General features: G+C 39.2%; 2 protein-coding genes across 2 annotated transcripts; both read left to right on the top strand.

Annotated features, from left to right (window-relative positions):
• The first annotated feature begins 1,895 nt into the window (after positions 1-1,895).
• Positions 1,896-3,664, top strand: LOC107646576 (uncharacterized). The gene is made up of 4 exons (XM_016350753.1): positions 1,896-2,131; positions 2,252-2,662; positions 2,780-3,172; positions 3,217-3,664. Exons 1-4 carry the CDS (start codon positions 1,896-1,898, stop codon positions 3,662-3,664), a joined length of 1,488 nt encoding a protein of 495 aa, XP_016206239.1.
• An 84-nt stretch (positions 3,665-3,748) lies between these two features.
• On the top strand, positions 3,749-4,315 carry LOC148554609 (uncharacterized). The gene has a single exon (XM_088490403.1). The coding sequence runs from the start codon at positions 3,749-3,751 to the stop codon at positions 4,313-4,315; it is 567 nt and encodes a 188-aa protein (XP_088346529.1).
• The last annotated feature ends 16,240 nt before the right edge of the window (positions 4,316-20,555 follow it).

Here is a 20,555-nt window from a genome sequence, read left to right as displayed (position 1 = left end):
TTTATATAAATTAATGACAATTAAATGTATAAAAAATACTAATTAATAAAAAAATAAAATTTAAGATAAATATGTCCTGAACAAATTGAAATAAAATAAAAACTTTTAATTATGATCATTTATTATAATCACATATATTTACTTCAATATTTATACTTCAAAAATTCAGTATATTAATATTTTATATTTTTATTTTTTAATTTTAGACTATTATAAACATTAGTTACTCTCCAATAATGACAATACTTTTAAAAAAAATAAATATAATTAAATGATCTTAAAGTTATATAATAATTTTCAAAATAACAATAAAATATACAATTACTTAAAATATAATATTTGTGTAGTAATTGAATATAAAAGTAACATATAATATCATTTCGTAAGCAAATAAGTGTTTAATCAAAGAATTTAATATTTATATATATAATAATATGACAAAATAAATAAAAGTTTGAGTTTAATCATAATTTGTAACTGATTTGATTTAATAATTAAAAAAAATTGAATAACCCTTTTTAGAAATATGCCAATTTAAATAATATATATTGAAGATAAAAAAAATATAACTAAATTATATAATACAACATAATATTCCTAAAAATTTGTTTTATAGCAGATCTAATATCAAGATATTTATCATCATATATAGTAAAACACTATAATAAGCCAAGGAGAATGAAATTTTACACAAATAAGCCAAATGGAAAACTGGTTCATGAATCCACCAATGCGCATTACTATATAGTTTGAATCAGGTTCATTCGAACTCTATTCACACATAATTCGAATCAACAATCATGTTGATTCGAATTATACACAAACGCGCACACACACTAATTCGAATCATGTTGATTCGAATTACTCATGATTTAATTCTGCCAATTTTTTATTAAAAAATTAATAATTGATTAAAAAAATTAATAATTTAAAAATTAAGAAATATATATTTTATTTCATGCATTAAAAAAAAGCTAACAAAATATTTTATTCTATACAAAATAATTTTAAAAAATGGCTTAAAAGATATTAGGAGTACTATAAAAATGTGTAATGTCCTAATAATTTAAGCCATTAAAGAAATACTCTACATAGTCAATAATAATTTAGAAATTAAAAAAATATAGTTATAACCAGTATTTACCTAAATTATTAGAATATTACAAACTTTTATAGTACTCTTAACATTTGTTAAGCTATTTTTTTAAATTATTTTGTATAGAAAATGGCTTAAAATGGCTTAAAATTCCCTTTGTTCTAGGCAAAACAATTTAAAAAAAATGGCTTAAAAAAATGTTAGGAGTACTATAAAAAATTGTAATGTCCTAGTAATTTAGGTAAATAACGGTTGTAACTATATTTTTTTTAATTTCTAAATTATTATTGACTATGTAGAGTATTTCTTTAATGTCCTAAGTCATTAGGACATTACAAATTTTTATAGTACTCCTAACATTTTTTTAAGCCATTTTTTTAAAATTGTTTTGCCTAGAATAAAGGGCATTTTAAGCCATTTTCAGCCAAAATGAATTTTAATACACCATTCAACCAAAGCATAATTTAATATAATTCGAATCTATACGTTTCGAATTATACTTGTACATAGTTCGAATTGACTAACGTCGAATTACATGCATGCATGAAGTAGTAGTAGTTTGAAACAATATGTATCGAATTAGATAGGAGAAATTCGAATCAATTCAATTCGAATTACTAAGGAAGAGTGACGTTAGATGTAGTTCGAATCATATTAATTCGAATTACTAAAGTTTGTGAATTCGAAATTAGTTGATTCGAATTATATATATAGTGCGAATGAAGTTGATTCGAATTACTGTGAAGCAGAGCTCTATATATATGCTGTAAACGTGAGTTGCTCTAAACAGAGAGGTGAGATGGCTAGTGAGGATAGTTTTCTAGTCTTGGTACACCACAGAGGGGGGATTAAGAGAAAAACTCGGTCCGGTGTGAAGTTCACCGATAAGGATCCTCTATGTATTATCGTGAGGCCTATGACGAGCTACGATGCCCTCGTTAGCTCTGTGCTGGTGAAGCTTGGTCTGGAAGGAGTGAAAAGGGTTAAGAAGTTTTTCTATCGCATTCCAACCACGGTGCTCCATGATACGGTGAAGTATGATTGTTTCACGATCGGGAGTGATGAGGACTTGCAGGTCATGTTTCTTTGTCGCAGGCAGTTTCCCGAGGTGAGGACACCAGAGCTGTTGGCAAAGTTGGTTGACGTGGTATACAGCTCGGGTGGTTCGAACCAGAATACCAACACTATAGCCACGGTGGCCGGTTCAAGCTCGAGACCTGCAGTTGCTTCATCCTCCGTACCTGTGTATGAGCCACAGATCCAGCCTGTCGCCTCCCCTTCGTTCGCTGTTGATCTCAGCGGCAACGTTGGCGACGAGGTTCGATATGGGGAACATCTTCCGACCGAAGTACATTGTCCTACACCGGCTGGTGTTGGTGAAGGATTGTTTGATGATCCAGATGACGATGATGTGGAGCCGGATATGATCGCTGATGACAGTGGCGATGATCTCGGAGCGAGTGATCCGAGAGGGGCTACAGGTGGATCTAGTTCTGGCACACAGCAGTACCCACCCCATTTTTCATCGTTGGACCTGGATGCCATGAGGCAGGATGGACATCCTGGGTAGCTTACTGGATTTGGCGCTAGAGATACGGAAGGGTCTACCGGTATGACAGAGTTCCAGGTTGGTCAACAATTTTAGGATAAAGATGAGGCGCTGTTGAGTGTGAAGACCTACAGCATCCGCCGAGGGGTACAGTACAAGGTAGTTGAGTCTGACTATCGCAGGTATGTGGGAAAGTGTTCTGAGTTTGGGAATGGGTGCACATGGTTGATTCGGTTGAGTCTCCGGCAGCGCAATGACATCTGGGAAGTCAAACGGTACAACGGACCGCATACTTGTCTCGCCACCTCCATCTCCAGCGACCATAGGAGTCTGGACTACCATGTCATAGCGACGTTCATTATGCCAATGGTGAGGGCTGATGCATCCGTCAACATCAAGGTGCTTCTAAATGCCACGGCCGCACACTTTGGGTTCAGGCCTACGTATAGGAGGGTATGGATGGCGAAACAAAAGGCCGTTGCTGTCATCTATGGGGACTGGGATGAGTCGTACAACGAGCTTCCTAGGTGGGTGTTAGGAGTTCAGTTGACGATGTCTGGTACTGTTGCAGTCCTCAGGACTTGTCCTGTTCGAGTTGGGGGACAGCTGGACGAGTCTCAGGCTTTTTTTCAGAGGCTATTCTGGACGTTCCCCCTTGTATCGAGGCTTTTCGTCATTGCAAGCTGTTGGTGAGTATTGACGGCACCCATCTATATGGCAAGTATGGGGGAACGTTGCTTGTCGCGATTGCACAAGACGGGAACTCCAGCATACTCCCTGTGGCATTTGCACTAGTTGAGGGTGAGAATGCTGAGTCTTGGTCCTTCTTTCTCTCCCACCTCCGCCACCACGTGACACCTCAGCCAGGTCTGTTAGTTATTTCAGATAGGCATAACGGCATCAAGGCAGCGCTCGAGGCTCCTGATGGGGGATGGCTACCTCCGGCTGCATACCGGGCATTCTGCATTCGACATGTAGCAGCGAATTTCGCCCTCACCTTCAAGGGCAAGGACGCCTAGAGGCTTCTTGTGAATGCCGCATATGCCAAGACCGAAGTGGAGTTCGACTACTGGTTTGACATTCTGCGCTCTGAGAATTCGGCAATGTGTGAATGGGCAAACCGGATTGAGTATTCGTTGTGGACCCAGTATTGTGATGAGGGTCGGAGATTCGGTCACATGACGACCAATATCTCTGAGTGTGTGAATTCAATCCTGAAGAGGGTAAGGAACCTCCCTGTGTGCTCGCTGGTGAAGGCCACATACGGAAGGTTGGCAGAGCTATTTGTCCGTAAGGGGAGGGAGGCCGAGGCGCAGCTGGGCACCGGACAACAATTCAGTCAATACCTGGTAAAGTGTATCGAGGCCAACCTCAAGACGGCTAGGTGCTTCACGGTGACTGTTTATGATAGGGATAACTCGGAGTACACCGTAGCAGAAACGACTCCGACTGGTTCGTTCTCACTGGGTAGCTACAGGGTCTCACTAGGTTCTCAGACTTGTGATTGTGGATACTTCCAAGCACTTCATTTCCCGTGTCCACACGCACTGGCATGCTGTGCCTACTCACGTCTTACTTGGCAGCCATACGTCCACGAGGTCTATCGCCTTAGTTCCGTTTTCGGTGTCTATCGGCTGGGATTTACACCTCCAATTCTGGAGGGTTTCTGACCACCATATGACGGGCCTACCGTTATACCGGATCCGAACATGAGGCGTGCGAGGGAGGGTCGTCCGAGGTCCACCCGCATACGTACCAATATGGATGAGGCAGATCCGAACCGGCCAAAGAGATGTGGCCTATGCAGGCAAGCAGGACACACTCGTCGGAGTTGTTCGCAGGCCGGAGGAGCCACCCACACGGGGGGAATGAATAGGAACGTGCTGTTGTTTGTTTTTATTTGTCTTTGTTTCGTCAGTTGTATTTTATTTTCGTTAGAAAGCGATGTTCTAGGTATGGTCATTTATAATTTTTTAGTGATGAATTTTGTATTTCGACCCACATATGTATGTTGAATGTCTTTCTAATTATAAAATTAAGTTACATAAACAAAGTACACATTCTGTGGAAGTGACTAATACAAAATACGATAACATCAACGTAACTGCTGCATGAAATAATGACCTAGGGCACTCAGACATAACACCGATAACAAAAACAAAATACATAATACAAACATAAAGAGACATCATACACCATCATCCCCCAATCATCTAAACAGGTGCGACCCCGTGAAACAACGGCGTGGAACCCGTGTCCTCTGACCTCTCTGTATAAACGGCTCCTCATCCTCAATATCATCGCCATCATCATCCGGAGCAGGCTGTGTGGGCGTCCCGGGCGGGACATGTATGGGTCTGGATGATGACGGCCTAGCAACTGAATGTGACCCAGGAGTATGTGCGGATGCTGGCGTCCCACCGAGGGCAAAAGCCTGCACAGGAGCCGCCGTGGGAGGCTCGTTCAAATCTACATCTAACGGAGCCTGTGTCCCTGTCGTCTGACCCCGTCCTCGGGCAGCCTCATCCTCCTGCATGATGGTCTGGATATCATCAAGGAAATGTGGTCCACCGAACTCGGCGACAATCCCATCACCAGCAAGGAAGTCTGGAAACATGGACCCCGAACTCACCCATGGCGTACTCTCCTGAAGTGTCTGGTCGTCACCGGGAACACCGACGAAGTAATCTCCGAGCGGTCCTATGCCAAGCCCAGTGGCAGTCTGACTCGAGGGATCTCCCATACCAGATCCATACCACTCACCATCATGCCCCCCGTGAACGGGCCTAGCATCCCCCATAGCAGCACCTCTTCCAGCTGCACCCCGACCATGATCAGGGACATCGTCTCTAGCAGCAGCCCCCCTCCTCCTGCCTCCACGCCCACGTCGTCTCCCGCCCCCCTACCAGCCTCATCACCCTCCTCCATAGCATGATCCAGCTACCGCCACTCACGCTGGCTACGACGTGTCCCGACGCCTGTCAGGAACGTCGTCGACTCGCTCCATATCAGGAACTCGGCCGGCACCCCTCTGCGTCGCCTCGTCCGGAATAGGAATACCTCTCTGATCCCCCAAGTACATCTCTGGTGACAAGAATCTCTTTCCGTGCTGATGCCACCATCCCAAGAACTCATGCGACGGACTCGGGTCGGCCACGATGTCGAACTGTAAAATGTGCTCCGCTCGAGTCTCCCAGTGAAGATGCCAGTACTGTAAGTGGGACGGGAACCAACGGTCACCTCCTCTCCCGTCCTTCGACATCAAGAAGTCGATGTTCAGGGCGGGATGCAGTGGGGGCTGTACGCCGCCAAACTGCGGTAACACTCTATCAACCTGATGCCACTCAACCACCGCAAAATATATCAGGGACGTCACACACCGCCATAACATCGTATGCCTAGGCTCCAAGACCTCCGGATGGACAACCTGGATGACGTCGAGTGCGCTATAGGGCATACATATAAATTGAAAAAAGCAAATGAAATCCATTTGACGAATTTGTTAAACGATATAGACTGAAACAAGTATTAAATATAAATATGAGCTTAGCGCACTTACATCCCGAGGCTGTAGCAAGTCGATCCTCAGTCGAACATTCTGCACCCGAGGTCCCTTGTTGCTAATCCCAGGATTGTAACCTGACCACCTGCTTAAGAAGTTAAACATTGTACTACATTCATGAATGAATTTAAAAGCCATTAAATTGCTTGCAAAATTGAAAATAACTACAACAAGAATACATAGTAGAAAACAATAGTGGTACCTCGAGGAAAGGGGCCAGCTAAACGCATCATACCCACGAGGCCTAAAACCAGGAAACTGCCAAAAGATCCACGACTGGAGTAACTGTAATGGCCCACCTAACTTCACGACATGTCTGTTGGTCACTCGGCACATGCACTGGTACAACCACGCTAGTGCCGCCGATCCTCAACTGTAGCCACCCATCTCCTCAAGCCTAGCAACGAAGGGTAGCCATCTGATGTGTATACGATTGCCGGACTTGTTGGCAAACAGCTGGGTGCCCAACAACATCATGATATAGGCACGGGCAAAGCGCCTAACTGTCTCCTCATCGGCCCCGTCGGGGCACTCCCCAAAAGTCTCCTGGAACCAGGTGCAGTTCACTGCAAATTTTTTAATTTGGTTTTCAGGAGGTAAGACGCCGAGCAACTCATGAAACCACTGCCAAGCTGGCCGGCCACCCTCAATGTATAGGTGGAAGTCTGTCAGGAAACCACTAACGTAATGTCCGTCCACTGGCAACCCTAGCTGGTACGCGACGTCCTGAAGCGTGATGGTGCACTCTCCGAACGGCATGTGGAAGGTGTGCGTCTCAGGCCGCCACCTCTCGACGAATGCACTCACAAGGGGCTCGTCTATGCGGAACCATCTGTCGTTCAGTCTCGCAAGATGGTATAATCCGGCCATCTGCAAGTACGGAACGTACCTATCATCAAGACGCATCCCCTGCTGCCGCCGCACGCTCGATATGCAACGCTGGGGCTAGCCAACAGATGAACCGCATAATTAGAACAAATTAAAATACCACTAACATATAAAATTCACGTCGTAAAGAACCAAAAAGGTAATCATTAACCGTTAACAAAAACCATTAACAAAAACCACTAACATAATCCACATGCAAAAATCATTAACAAAAACCACTAAAATTATCCACATGCAAAAATCATTAACAAAAATAATTAACAAAAACCGCTAACATAATCCACATGCAAAAACCATTAACAAAAATCATTAACAAAAAGCGCTAACATAATCCACATGCAAAAACCATTAACAAAAACCACTAACACTAGCATAAACCACTATCAAAAACCATTAACAAAAACCACTAGCCTATACCACTATCCTAAACCGATAACAATAACGTAAACCACTATCAAAAACCATTAACAAAAACCATTAGGCTAGACCACTATCCTAAACCACTATCAAAAACCATTAACATAAACCACTAGGCTATTACCACTATCCTAAACCGCTGATAAAAATCACTATCCTAAACCACTAACAAATACCACTATCATAAACGGCTATCATCAAAGACTACCATTAACCACTAACAAAAAAAGCTATCAACAGCGCAATATCAGAAACCACTAACCTCGTTGTTGATCACCTCGGCGATATGAGCAACTCCATCCAAACGGTAAAGCCTCCCCGAATCGTCCCCATCGCCTGAATATGCCGCTCCGGTCTTTGTCGGCCCGATTGTTGGTCGTTTTCTCTGTGATTTGGTGGGGTTTAAAAATGAAGAAGTGATTCGAATGAACTTGGTTCGAACTCCTTATATAGGTGAAACACTTGTAATTCGAATCAATTCCACTCGAACTACCTATTGCAACCAAAATGCACGTAATTCGAATCAATTGGATTCGAGCTACCCTAGGCCACGTGCTCCAAGTAATTCGAGTTAATATAACTCGAACTATGCATGCATAATTCGATACTACTTGATTCGAACTACGTTCGAATATTGCTTGGGAGTAATTCGATGTGATTCAATTCGAATTACGTGTAAACCTAATTCGAATTTTATTGATTCGGATTATATAAAAGTGTTATTTGGTGGAATGGTGTATCAGAATTCATTTTGGCTGATTTGAGTAAAATGTTTCCTCCCATGGCTTAATAACGTTTTTTACCCTATAATCTAATTTTACAATTATTTAAATGTTGTTTTTATGAAAAATTGTATTATTTATTTTGAAAAAAAATATTTACTCATTATTATAATTAAATAGAATATAAAATAGATATTAAACCAATTATTTCTTTTAATAATTACTCAGTCACAAATATCCATCAAGGATATGAGATTTAAGAGCATACAAAGTAAATATAACACTTACAACTTTTACACTACCACGATAAGATAATTATCACAAGTCTTTTTAGCATAAATTAAATAGAACAACATATAATAATAAAGAAACAATCAAATCTAAAAAAATTATAGAACACTTGTCATACACTATGACGGTTAGTATTGAGAAAGCTTTAACCATTTATTTTTTATTGAATAAATTACCATTTGTACCCATAAAAGATACAGATGTTGACAAATGTACCCATATAAGAATAAAATGACAATTATAACCACGGAAGATGGCTTCTGTATGCCAAGAGTACCTAGACGTTGGTTACACAATTGGTCTGTTAGGGTATTCTTGGCACACAGAAGCTATCTTCCGTGGGTACAATTGTCGTTTTATTCTTATATGGATACATTTGTCAGTGTTTGTATCTTTCATGGATACAAATGGTAATTTATTCTTTTTTATTAGCTATCTTTTTATCTACTCTACACTTCATCTACGAATATGTTAAGGACTAAACCTATGTTTTAACCTTTCAAAATCTCATATATTCTTGCCAAACACAATATTATTATGTTTTTTTTATAGAAACCATTGAATGGAAGAACCGTTAGTAAAAAGATGAGGTTCTCTTATAATATGTATGACTTTTTATGATAATAAAAATAAAAAGTATAAAATAATATTGTGTATATTTAAGTTAATTTTAATTTTTTTAATAACCAAATTTGTCATAATGTAACTGATAAACAATAACAGTTAATACGGATTGGATATTTTTTGAGTATGTTATACATTTTATGATTTTGTACAAAACAATATTAATTTTAATTTATATATTTATTATTGGGTATTAAAAATAAAAAGTATTTGTATTGTTAGTATTTTTCAAATCTTCCTCAACTCATCGTGATTAGGTCTAAAAGATCACCTACCTCGTTGGACATAAATATAATCCAATCAATTTTTATCTGATAGTGCTATACATTCGCATAATCATAGGAGAATCATATTTGCATAATCATAGGAGAATTAACTTTAGAGAGATAACAATATGGTATTTAGTTACCACATCAGTATTTTTATATATAGAATTATCAATCAATTATGTATGGCTTCTGATGAAAATAATATATTCAACATGGATATTATTTGTTAGGTAAAAGATAACAGATTGACAAAGAAAATTAATTACAATGGGTATATTCATTTTAAAAAATATTTTTTATACTAAATTTTTTTTATATAATACTATAAAAAATATCATGGTCACCATGAATTACTATAGGTTCAACTTCTATCGATAGCGATAGAATGCTTAAATTGAGACATTTTCAGACTATAATATTTGTCAAACAAACAATAATTAATGAAACACTCATCCATACCTTCTCATTTTGAGTATATTTATACATAAAAAAAAGAGTTGAAATAGCAAAAGTGATAAAAATGATTATTTTTATAATTTTGTATGGCTATCTATATATAGAAGACCAGAAGACTATGATTATCTAACAAAATTAATTTTATTTATTGCATTCAATTTGAATAAATAAAAAGTCATCTTATTTTATTTTAGTTCTTAATTCACATGATTTAATTTTAGCTCAATATATATGATTTGATTTGATTTCATTATTAGTGAAAAATATATTGAGAACCTATTTTATGCATAAATTTGTTATTTTAATGATTAATTAATTAATACAAATAATTAGTATAATTAATTTGATTTAATAAATTAAAAAATAAATTAAAAATACTAACAAAACATTAAAAGAAATAAATTAAAAAATACTACCAAATCAATTTGATATAAATTATAATAAATTATGTGATATTTAAATATCTAATCAAATAAATTAGTTGATATAGTTGATTTATCATAATAAATTGTATTTAATGACTTAAAAGAAACAAATAGCTAAACACTCTTATAAGCATGCATGTCACGTCAACTCCATCATTAAGTGCAGAAACCTGATTTTTATATAATAGAATAGATAATAAATAGAATATATGAGAATATGATATAAGACATATTTTAATTATGAAATTGGCATTATATAATAGATTTTTTTTTAAATTCTTATTGCTTGTTCGTTGCTAATTTTTACGTAATTATTTAATAATTTTCGCCTATTAAGCTATCAACTATCTAATATTATGATTTAATTAATAAGAATGATGACATTAATATTTTTTCATAAGTCTTGTTATTATTTATAATTAGGAAATAGCCATAAATAAATTTATTTCCTTAATGAGTGTTAAATTTGTTGTCAAATTCTATATTACCTTTAAAATTTTAGCGTAATTAAGTCTAATTTCTACATTTTGAAATGAATTTACTCAAAAAAATTAATATGTAAATCACATTATTATTACAAATTACTTTTTTAACATAATTAGTGGTGCTTGTTTGAACCATTAAATTTAGCTTCTAATGATATTAAAGTCAACCTATTTTATTATCTTGTGCCTTTAAAGAATTTACACGACTAACATAAAAATATAACAACTGAAAAATTTTTTTATTACAATGAGTATATTCATTTTAACAAATATTCTTCTATCCACAAGTCTACTATAAAAAAAATACATTGGCAACTTTGAATTGCTACAGGTCAACTTCCATCCACATTAGTAGAATGTCTAAATTGAGATATATTTATCAAACAAACAATTAATAAAACACTCATCCGTACTTTCTCATTTTGGGTACATTTATACATAAAAGAAATTATACATAAAGAAAAAAAAAGAAGAAGGAAAGAGTTGAAATAGCAAGAGTAATAAGAATTATGATTCTTATAATTTTGTGTGGCCATCTATATATAGTATGTAAACCCCGCTAAAATCGGTAAATTATTAGTTAATATATTGAATTTTAATTAGGAAAGTTAAAAATACAAAACTAATATTGAAATAGGATAGAGCTCGTCGAAACGAAAATTTTGATACCAATTTCGATAATTTGGCCCAAAATCGGACCGGAAGGGCCGAACCGGTTGAACCGGGGCCCAAACCGGACCCATGGGTTCAACCGGGCCCCTAACATAAATGAAGCAGCAGCTTCATCTTCTCCATTTCACCACAGCAACGAAAAACACAGCAAGGGGGAGAAGAGAAGAAACCTAACCCTCACCATTCCTTCCAACTACCATAACTTCCTCATCCGGGCTCCGATTGCCGCACCGTTCGCGGCCACGCGCTCAGCGCGTCGAGCTCTACCTTTCTATCCAAACAATTTCTCTGGTAAGCCTTCTATTGAGTTCAGAATCTCTATCCCTCTTTCTTTGGTAAACTTGAAAACCTATAGTGAATCTTGTCTAATTTTTGTGTTCTAGGTTCAAGTTAGATTCCGGAACTTGTGGGCTCAAGCTATTGAGCATATGGGTATGGTAAGAACACCCTAACCCTAGCTCAATCTTGTTTTTGGTAATAGAGAACTGAATTGGAACATATATATGTGTATTAGGTGTAGTTTAAGAGGGTGTTTATGCATTGAACTTGAATTTGGATTACTTGGAGCTTTGTTGGTGACAAGGCTTGCTTTGGGGCTGTTTGATTGAGCTTGGAGGGGCTGTGATTTTATGTTGAGAAGCTGCCTTGGGTGAATTAAGTGATCGGCCAAGGTATGGTTTAAGTTTCGCACGTTTAATATTTACGGTGTTGTGAAAACTCAGGTTAGAGGAACCATAGAATAAGTTGGATTGTTTGTTGTATTTAATGATTAGCCTTGTAATGTTGTTAGAATAGATTTGTTAGTGAATTTATATATTAGAATTATGAGGTGTGAAAGCTATTAATAGTGTGCTCTTATATTTATTTATGATGGATTAGAATTGGTGTTTGTTAATAAGGATGTAGAGTTGTGTTGTGGTGGTATTGTATATGCTGTAACTAATTATGTAATGATCGGAATTGCATGAGACCAAGTTTGGGCTAAACTTGGGAATATAAGGAACTAAACTGGAAATTTTGGGACTTTTTTGTTAAATATACAATTTATGGCAAATTTTTAAAGTTAGGTTGTTAAATCTGTCCAGCAGCAGAAAAGATCAAACAGGCAGCAACTTGTTTGTCTTGCTGCGACTTTTACGAGTTGAGTCTTGGAGCGAAACCAATTTTGTTATAAAATTTGATTAACTTTCTTTAGTTCTCTAAAATTTCAGAATTTTAAGAGTTGAGGATTGGGAGCTGTGAATTTTTGAATATTGGTGGTCAAAACTAAAAAGAAACAGATTTCAGCAAGCTATGCATCAACTTCCAATGCTTGTAACTCTTAGAATTAAATAGAAATTGGGTTGCAACCAAGACACACTTGTTTTTAGATGAGCTAGGGGTTCTCAAATCAAAATTTAGCTTAATTGGAGTTTTGTAATAAAAGTTATTCCAATTGAAAGGTACTAAGCTTGTTGGTTTTTAAAACAGATTTTGTCTCATTTTTACTTAACTTCCAGGTAATGTAACTTTTTCATTAAAAATGGTATTGACTCAGAACCAATTGAGAAAGAAACCTGGATGAGTAAATTTTAACTACATTAATTTTCAAAGTCATTGGATTTAACTTGGATTTTATATTGAATTTTGAATATCACATGCTGCTGCTGTTTTTCTGGTTTTATGCACTGCAGAGCAGTCACGGTTTTTCCTTTATTCCTGAGGCTAGAAAAATCAGAAAATTATGATATTTAGTTTGTTAGAAAGCTTATTTCAATATGAACGCCTGGACATAAAGTTTGTGCAATTCCGAGTTCATTTGCTATATTAAAAATAGAAAAGAAAATAGAGTGTCGAGGATGTCTTAGTGATAGTCATGAGTTCGAGAAGTTAAAGTTCAATCCTCGTGTGATGTGATTGATTTAATGTTAGAGTTGGGTTGATTTTAAGATTATTCGATATTAAGAAGGATGAGAAGAGTTTGATAAAAAGTTTGGTCAGGACCCGGAAAGGGTAATCAAGTTGAATTATAAGGGAATGACGATGAAAAATGTGAAAGGGAGGTTGTTAATAAAAGGAGTTAATATGCCATGGCTTGATGAATGATTAAATAATGATTATGACTATGAAATGGCTTATGAATAATGCTATCTGAGATACGAGTTCCCTGGGTAAGAGCCGTGGCTCGCCACCACGTGTTCCAGGTTGAATCTCGATACTCTGTTGACCCTACGTCGTAAGGGTGACCGGGCACGTATAAATTCCCGGGTATGGATAGCCCCCATTGAGTGATTATATGATGATTGAATGTGAACTCTATGCATAGACTCTTGGGGATGCGCGACGGGGGACAGTCTAAGGTTTTCGGACTTGTCGGGTTGGCTGGATAACCGACAGATGGGCCCCATCAGCCATAGGACAGGCATGCATCATATGCATTTGTTTGTATTGATTGCTATGCATTTTTTTGGGTATGCCTAATTGATATATATTACCTGCTATTTGTTATACTTGTTATTTGTACTATTTGATCATTACTTGTGCGTGAACTTGTTTGGTTGCTTGTTTCTGTTACATTCTGAATGATGAAAGGATGGAGAAAACGGAGGAAATGGTTTGATGTTAGGTTAAGCTTGAACTTGAGTAAGTTAGGCAGATTTAGAATACCTACCCCTGTTTATGGCTTCTGTTTAGTACTTAAGTTGGTTAATTGAATAACGGAGTTCTAGGATTGCCTATGGCATTCTCAGGACCGTATTTCTTATACGCGTGGCACTTTTACCATGCTGAGAACCTCCGGTTCTCATTCCATATTGTATTGTTGTTTCTCAGATGCAGGTCGAGAGGCTCCTCGCTAGGCGTCTGGATTCTGGAAAGCGAAGTAGTCCTTGGGTATATTTTGGTTTCTATTTGTATATATGTATGTATATGTGTAGCTTACTCTCCAAGTAACTTATGTATGCTGCTCCTCTTAGAGGTTGAGGGAGAGATAGGAGTTTACTTTGGTATTTTGGTATATTTTGGGGACACTTATGTATGTTTATATGTATATATGTATCCTCCGGCCAGCCTTAGCTTCGCAGGCTGAGTCAGAGGCTAGTTATGTTGTTCCTTGGCTTTTCTTTATCCCTTCGTTTATTGTTTTATCATGTTCCTATTAGGTTTCTTAGCACGCAAGTAATCCTATTCCTTGAGCGTTGCGCTTTTTATTTTGCGATTTTTGTTTACCCGCTCTGTTTCAAGGCTCCTAGTATATTATTTCTTTCAGTATTATATGTATATCCTTACTATTAAAGGTCTGTAATACCACACTACCTCTGTTCTATGACTTAAGCATAAAACACTGTGTAGTAGGGTGTTACATTATGGTATCAGAGCTGTTCGTTCCTATAGAGCCTGAGGACGGACTGATTGTGCTTTTGTGCATTCTCTGTGTATGTGTTTATGTGCTATTAGGATATCTAATTGATGTATGTGGCATAAACGTTCCTGAGCATGCATTTGGGACTTAAAGCACTGAACTTGCGATATTGAGACTGATCAACTTGATATCACCTGTTTGGTGTGTATAGGGACCAGATGTCTACTCGCGGACGCGGACGCGGGCGAGGTAGAGGCCGAATAGGCAATGCCATGCCTGAGGCATCAGGAAACACTCCTAATCCTATAGACTTCATGGCTGCATTAGGCAATATGGCAGCAGCAATGCAAGCAACAGCTGAAGCCCTGGGAAATCAAATTAATAATGGAAATAATGGCAATAATGGTGAGAATGGTCCTATGTCACTGCATTCCTTCCTGAAGGTTCACCCTCCAACTTTCAGAGGGACCTCGAATCCGACTGATGCTGATAATTGGATACAGGCCATTGAGCGAGCATTACAGGCTCAACAGGTTCCGGATGAGCAGTGGGTTGAGTTTGGGACCTATCAGTTGCATGGTGAAGCTCAGCACTGGTGGCAGGGCATGAGGCGCATTTTGCAACCTGATGGGATTGTGATATCTTGGGAGTTGTTCCGAGATGAATTCTATAAAAAATATTTCCCCACTTCAGTTAGAAATGCCAGAGAACTCGAACTCCTTCAGCTTAAACAGGGACAGATGACCATCACTGAGTATACCAGTAAGTTTGAGGAATTGTGCCGCTTCTCACGCATCTGTCAGGGAGCTCCTGAGGACTTTGCTGAGTGGAAATGCATAAAGTATGAAGGAGGCCTTAGGAGTGACATTCAGAGCTTTGTGGCGCCTATGCAGATTCGGGTGTTTTCTGAGTTGGTAAATAGGAGCAGGGTGGCAGAGGATTGTGTTAGAAGGGCTGCAGCAGAAAAAGGGGGTATGAGGATGCCATTCCAGAGGACCACAGGGAGAAATTTTGCACCCAGAGGCAGACAGTTCAAGCGTGGTAGCTTTGTTCCTCAGAATAATCAGGGGCAAGGCAACTCCAGGAGGCCTAATACCAATGCTAATCAGGGAAGGAGACAGGGTAAGCAGCCACAGCAGGATATGAGTTGCCACAGATGTGGAAAGTATCATTCAGGACAATGTAGGTTTGGGACTGGAGTCTGTTACTCCTGTGGGCAGCCGGGACACTTGGCTAGTGGTTGCCCCGAGAAGAAGAGATATGAGACAGGCAGGGTGCAGCAACCAGGAAGGGTATACACTACTTCTTCTATAGGCGCTGAGGGGTCAGAGGCATTGATCCGAGGTAAATGTGAGATGGCGGGTAAAACTTTGAATGCTTTGTTTGATTCTGGAGCTTCACATACTTTTATTGCATTTGAGAAGGCTGATAAGCTAGGATTGAAAATAGTAGTACTGGGGTATGATTTAAAGGTATATAATGCTACCCACGAGGCTATGGTGACTAGATTAGGGTGCCCCCAAGTTCCTTTTCGAGTACAAGGGCGTGATTTCGTGCATAACTTAATTTGTTTGACGATGACTGGTCTTGATCTCATTCTGGGATTGGACTGGTTATCCAAGAACCGCGTTCTATTAGATTGCTCGGCGAAAACAGTGTATTTCATGCCTGAAGACACTGAAGGGCCGGTTGTAGTGAATAACTACTACTTGAATTCCATGATGGTGAACTGTTCTGGGGCTGAATGTCAGGGGATATTGTTGCTAGCTGCGGGTGTTTCGGGTGATGATCAAGATTTGGAACAAATCCCAGTTGTGTGTGAGTTTCCGGAGGTGTTCCCTGATGATATTGATGAATTTCCACCGAAACGGGAAGTTGAGTTTGCTATTGATTTAGTACCTGGGGCCGGACCAATCTCGAGTGCTCCTTACAGGATGTCGCCTCTAGAAATGGCCGAATTGAAGTCTCAACTGGAGGATCTGTTGGGTAAGAATTTTATCCGACCAAGTGTATCTCCGTGGGGTGCGCCAGTATTATTGGTGAAGAAGAAAGATGGAACCATGCGCTTATGTGTTGACTATAGGCAGCTGAATAAGGTTACAGTGAAGAATAAATATCCGCTGCCAAGGATTGATGACCTGATGGACCAATTACAGGGAGCTGGCGTGTTCTCCAAGATTGATCTACGATCCGGATACCACCAGATAAGGGTTAGAGATGAGGATATCCCAAAGACTGCCTTCAGAACGCGCTATGGCCACTATGAATATACCGTGATGTCCTTCGGACTAACTAACGCTCCGGCGATATTCATGGATTACATGAACAGAATTTTCCATCCATATCTGGATAAGTTTGTTGTTGTGTTTATTGACGACATTCTTATCTATTCTAAGACTGAGGATGAGCATGCTGAACACTTGCGAACAGTGCTACAAATTCTGAAGGATAGGAAGTTGTATGCCAAGCTATCCAAGTGTGAGTTCTGGAAGTCTGAGGTGAAATTTCTTGGCCATGTGGTAAGTAAACAAGGAATAGCAGTGGATCCCGCTAAGGTTGAGGCGGTGATGAATTGGGAGCGGCCAACTTCAGTGACGGAAATCAGGAGTTTCTTAGGCTTGGCGGGTTATTATCGAAGGTTCATTAAAGGGTTTTCACAGCTCTCTTTACCCTTAACGAAGCTGACCAGGAAGGATGTTCCTTTTGTGTGGACTCCCGAGTGTGAGGAGAGTTTCCTTGCCTTAAAGCAGATATTGACTACCGCCCCTGTACTAGTGTTGCCTGAGCCGAGAGAACCATTCGAGGTGTACTGTGATGCATCCTTGAAAGGTTTAGGATGCGTGTTGATGCAGCATCATAAGGTTGTAGCTTATGCCTCACGTCAATTAAGACCTCATGAAAGAAACTATCCGACTCATGATTTGGAACTTGCAGCCGTTGTCTTTGCCTTGAAGATTTGGAGGCATTATCTCTATGGAGTGAAATTTCAAGTCTTCTCGGACCATAAGAGTCTGAAGTACCTGTTTGAACAAAAAGAATTGAATATGCGTCAGAGGAGGTGGATGGAACTTCTGAAGGATTATGACTTCGAGCTAAACTATCATCCGGGAAAGGCGAATGTAGTGGCGGATGCCTTGAGTAGAAAATCCCTATGTGCTGCTTGGATGATGCTGAGAGAGGAAGAGTTGTTGAGAGCCTTCGAAGGATTGAAATTGGGAATCAGAGAAGAGTTTGGGACTTTATGCTTAAGCCAATTACAGATCTCAAGCGAATTCAAGGCTGAACTGATAAAGGCTCATCAGAACGACCAAGAATTGTATAAGATTTTGCCGGCGATTGAGAAAGGCAAGCAATGGAGAGTGTCAGAAGATAGAGATGGATTGTGGAGGTTCAAGGGCCGGATAATTGTGCCAGATGTTGGGGATTTGCGACATAACATATTGAAGGAAGCTCATAAGAGCGGGTTCTCCATTCATCCTGGAAGCACTAAGATGTACCAAGACTTAAAAACGATGTTCTGGTGGCCAGGAATGAAAAATGATGTGGCGTTACATGTTTCTAAATGCCTAACTTGTCAGAAAGTTAAGATCGAACACCAAAAGCCAGCAGGAACCCTTCAACCTTTGGAGATTCCACAGTGGAAATGGGAGAGCATTGCTATGGATTTTGTTTTGGGCTTACCAAGGACTCGGACCGGTTGTGATGCTATTTGGGTGGTTATAGACCGATTGACCAAATCAGCTCATTTTCTGCCTATTCGGATAAGTTGTTCTATGGAGGAGTTGGCGCGCTTATATATAAAGGAGATTGTGAGGTTACATGGCGTACCTTCCACCATTGTATCGGATAGAGATCCTCGCTTTACATCACGGTTCTGGGGTGCATTTCAACGAGCTTTTGGCACTCAATTGAGCTTAAGCACTGCCTATCATCCTCAGACGGATGGCCAATCAGAAAGAACAATCCAAACCTTGGAAGACATGTTAAGAGCTTGTGTTTTGGATCAACCGGCGAGCTGGGATCGATATATGCCTTTGGTAGAATTTGCTTATAACAATAGCTATCATGCAAGTATTGGAATGGCTCCATATGAGGCTTTGTATGGAAGAAAATGCCAGTCTCCATTATGTTGGTACGAAGCAGGAGAAAAGAGCTTGATAGGACCTGAAATGGTAAGTGAAACCACTGAGCAAATAAAGAGAATTCGGAGTCGAATGCTTGAAGCTCAAAGCCGTCAGAAGAGCTATGCAGACCGAAGACGGAAGCCTCTAGAATTTGAGGAAGGAGAGTACGTCTTCTTGAAGGTTACTCCAACCACTGGAATAGGGAGGTCCATCAAAACCAAGAAGTTAAATCCCCGTTACATTGGACCGTTTGAAATCCTGAAGAGAATTGGACCAGTGGCGTATAGGATCGCGTTACCACCACATCTTTCGAACCTGCATGACGTGTTCCATGTATCGCAGCTTCGTAAATACACTTTTGATCCTAGTCATGTCCTAGAACCGGAATCAGTCCAAGTGAGAGAAGACCTGACGCTTCCAGTAACTCCGGTTAGGATTGATGATACCAGCACCAAACGTCTCCGCGGAAAGGAAGTTTCTTTGGTGAAAGTAGCTTGGAGTCGGGCAGGTATTGAAGAACATACCTGGGAGCTTGAATCAGAGATGCGAAAGGACTACCCACACCTCTTTTCAGGTAACTCCCTCTGAATTTTGAGGACAAAATTCCTAATTAGGTGGGTAGGATGTAAACCCCGCTAAAATCGGTAAATTATTAGTTAATATATTGAATTTTAATTAGGAAAGTTAAAAATACAAAACTAATATTGAAATAGGATAGAGCTCGTCGAAACGAAAATTTTGATACCAATTTCGATAATTTGGCCCAAAATCGGACCGGAAGGGCCGAACCGGTTGAACCGGGGCCCAAACCGGACCCATGGGTTCAACCGGGCCCCTAACATAAATGAAGCAGCAGCTTCATCTTCTCCATTTCACCACAGCAACGAAAAACACAGCAAGGGGGAGAAGAGAAGAAACCTAACCCTCACCATTCCTTCCAACTACCATAACTTCCTCATCCGGGCTCCGATTGCCGCACCGTTCGCGGCCACGCGCTCAGCGCGTCGAGCTCTACCTTTCTATCCAAACAATTTCTCTGGTAAGCCTTCTATTGAGTTCAGAATCTCTATCCCTCTTTCTTTGGTAAACTTGAAAACCTATAGTGAATCTTGTCTAATTTTTGTGTTCTAGGTTCAAGTTAGATTCCGGAACTTGTGGGCTCAAGCTATTGAGCATATGGGTATGGTAAGAACACCCTAACCCTAGCTCAATCTTGTTTTTGGTAATAGAGAACTGAATTGGAACATATATATGTGTATTAGGTGTAGTTTAAGAGGGTGTTTATGCATTGAACTTGAATTTGGATTACTTGGAGCTTTGTTGGTGACAAGGCTTGCTTTGGGGCTGTTTGATTGAGCTTGGAGGGGCTGTGATTTTATGTTGAGAAGCTGCCTTGGGTGAATTAAGTGATCGGCCAAGGTATGGTTTAAGTTTCGCACGTTTAATATTTACGGTGTTGTGAAAACTCAGGTTAGAGGAACCATAGAATAAGTTGGATTGTTTGTTGTATTTAATGATTAGCCTTGTAATGTTGTTAGAATAGATTTGTTAGTGAATTTATATATTAGAATTATGAGGTGTGAAAGCTATTAATAGTGTGCTCTTATATTTATTTATGATGGATTAGAATTGGTG

This window comes from Arachis ipaensis, chromosome B6, assembly GCF_059453495.1.
Source record: "Arachis ipaensis isolate K30076 ecotype BB chromosome B6, ASM5945349v1, whole genome shotgun sequence".
NCBI lineage: Eukaryota > Viridiplantae > Streptophyta > Magnoliopsida > Fabales > Fabaceae > Arachis > Arachis ipaensis.
The sequence above is the reverse complement of the archived record's forward strand: the minus strand, read 5'-3'. Positions and strand labels throughout refer to the sequence as shown.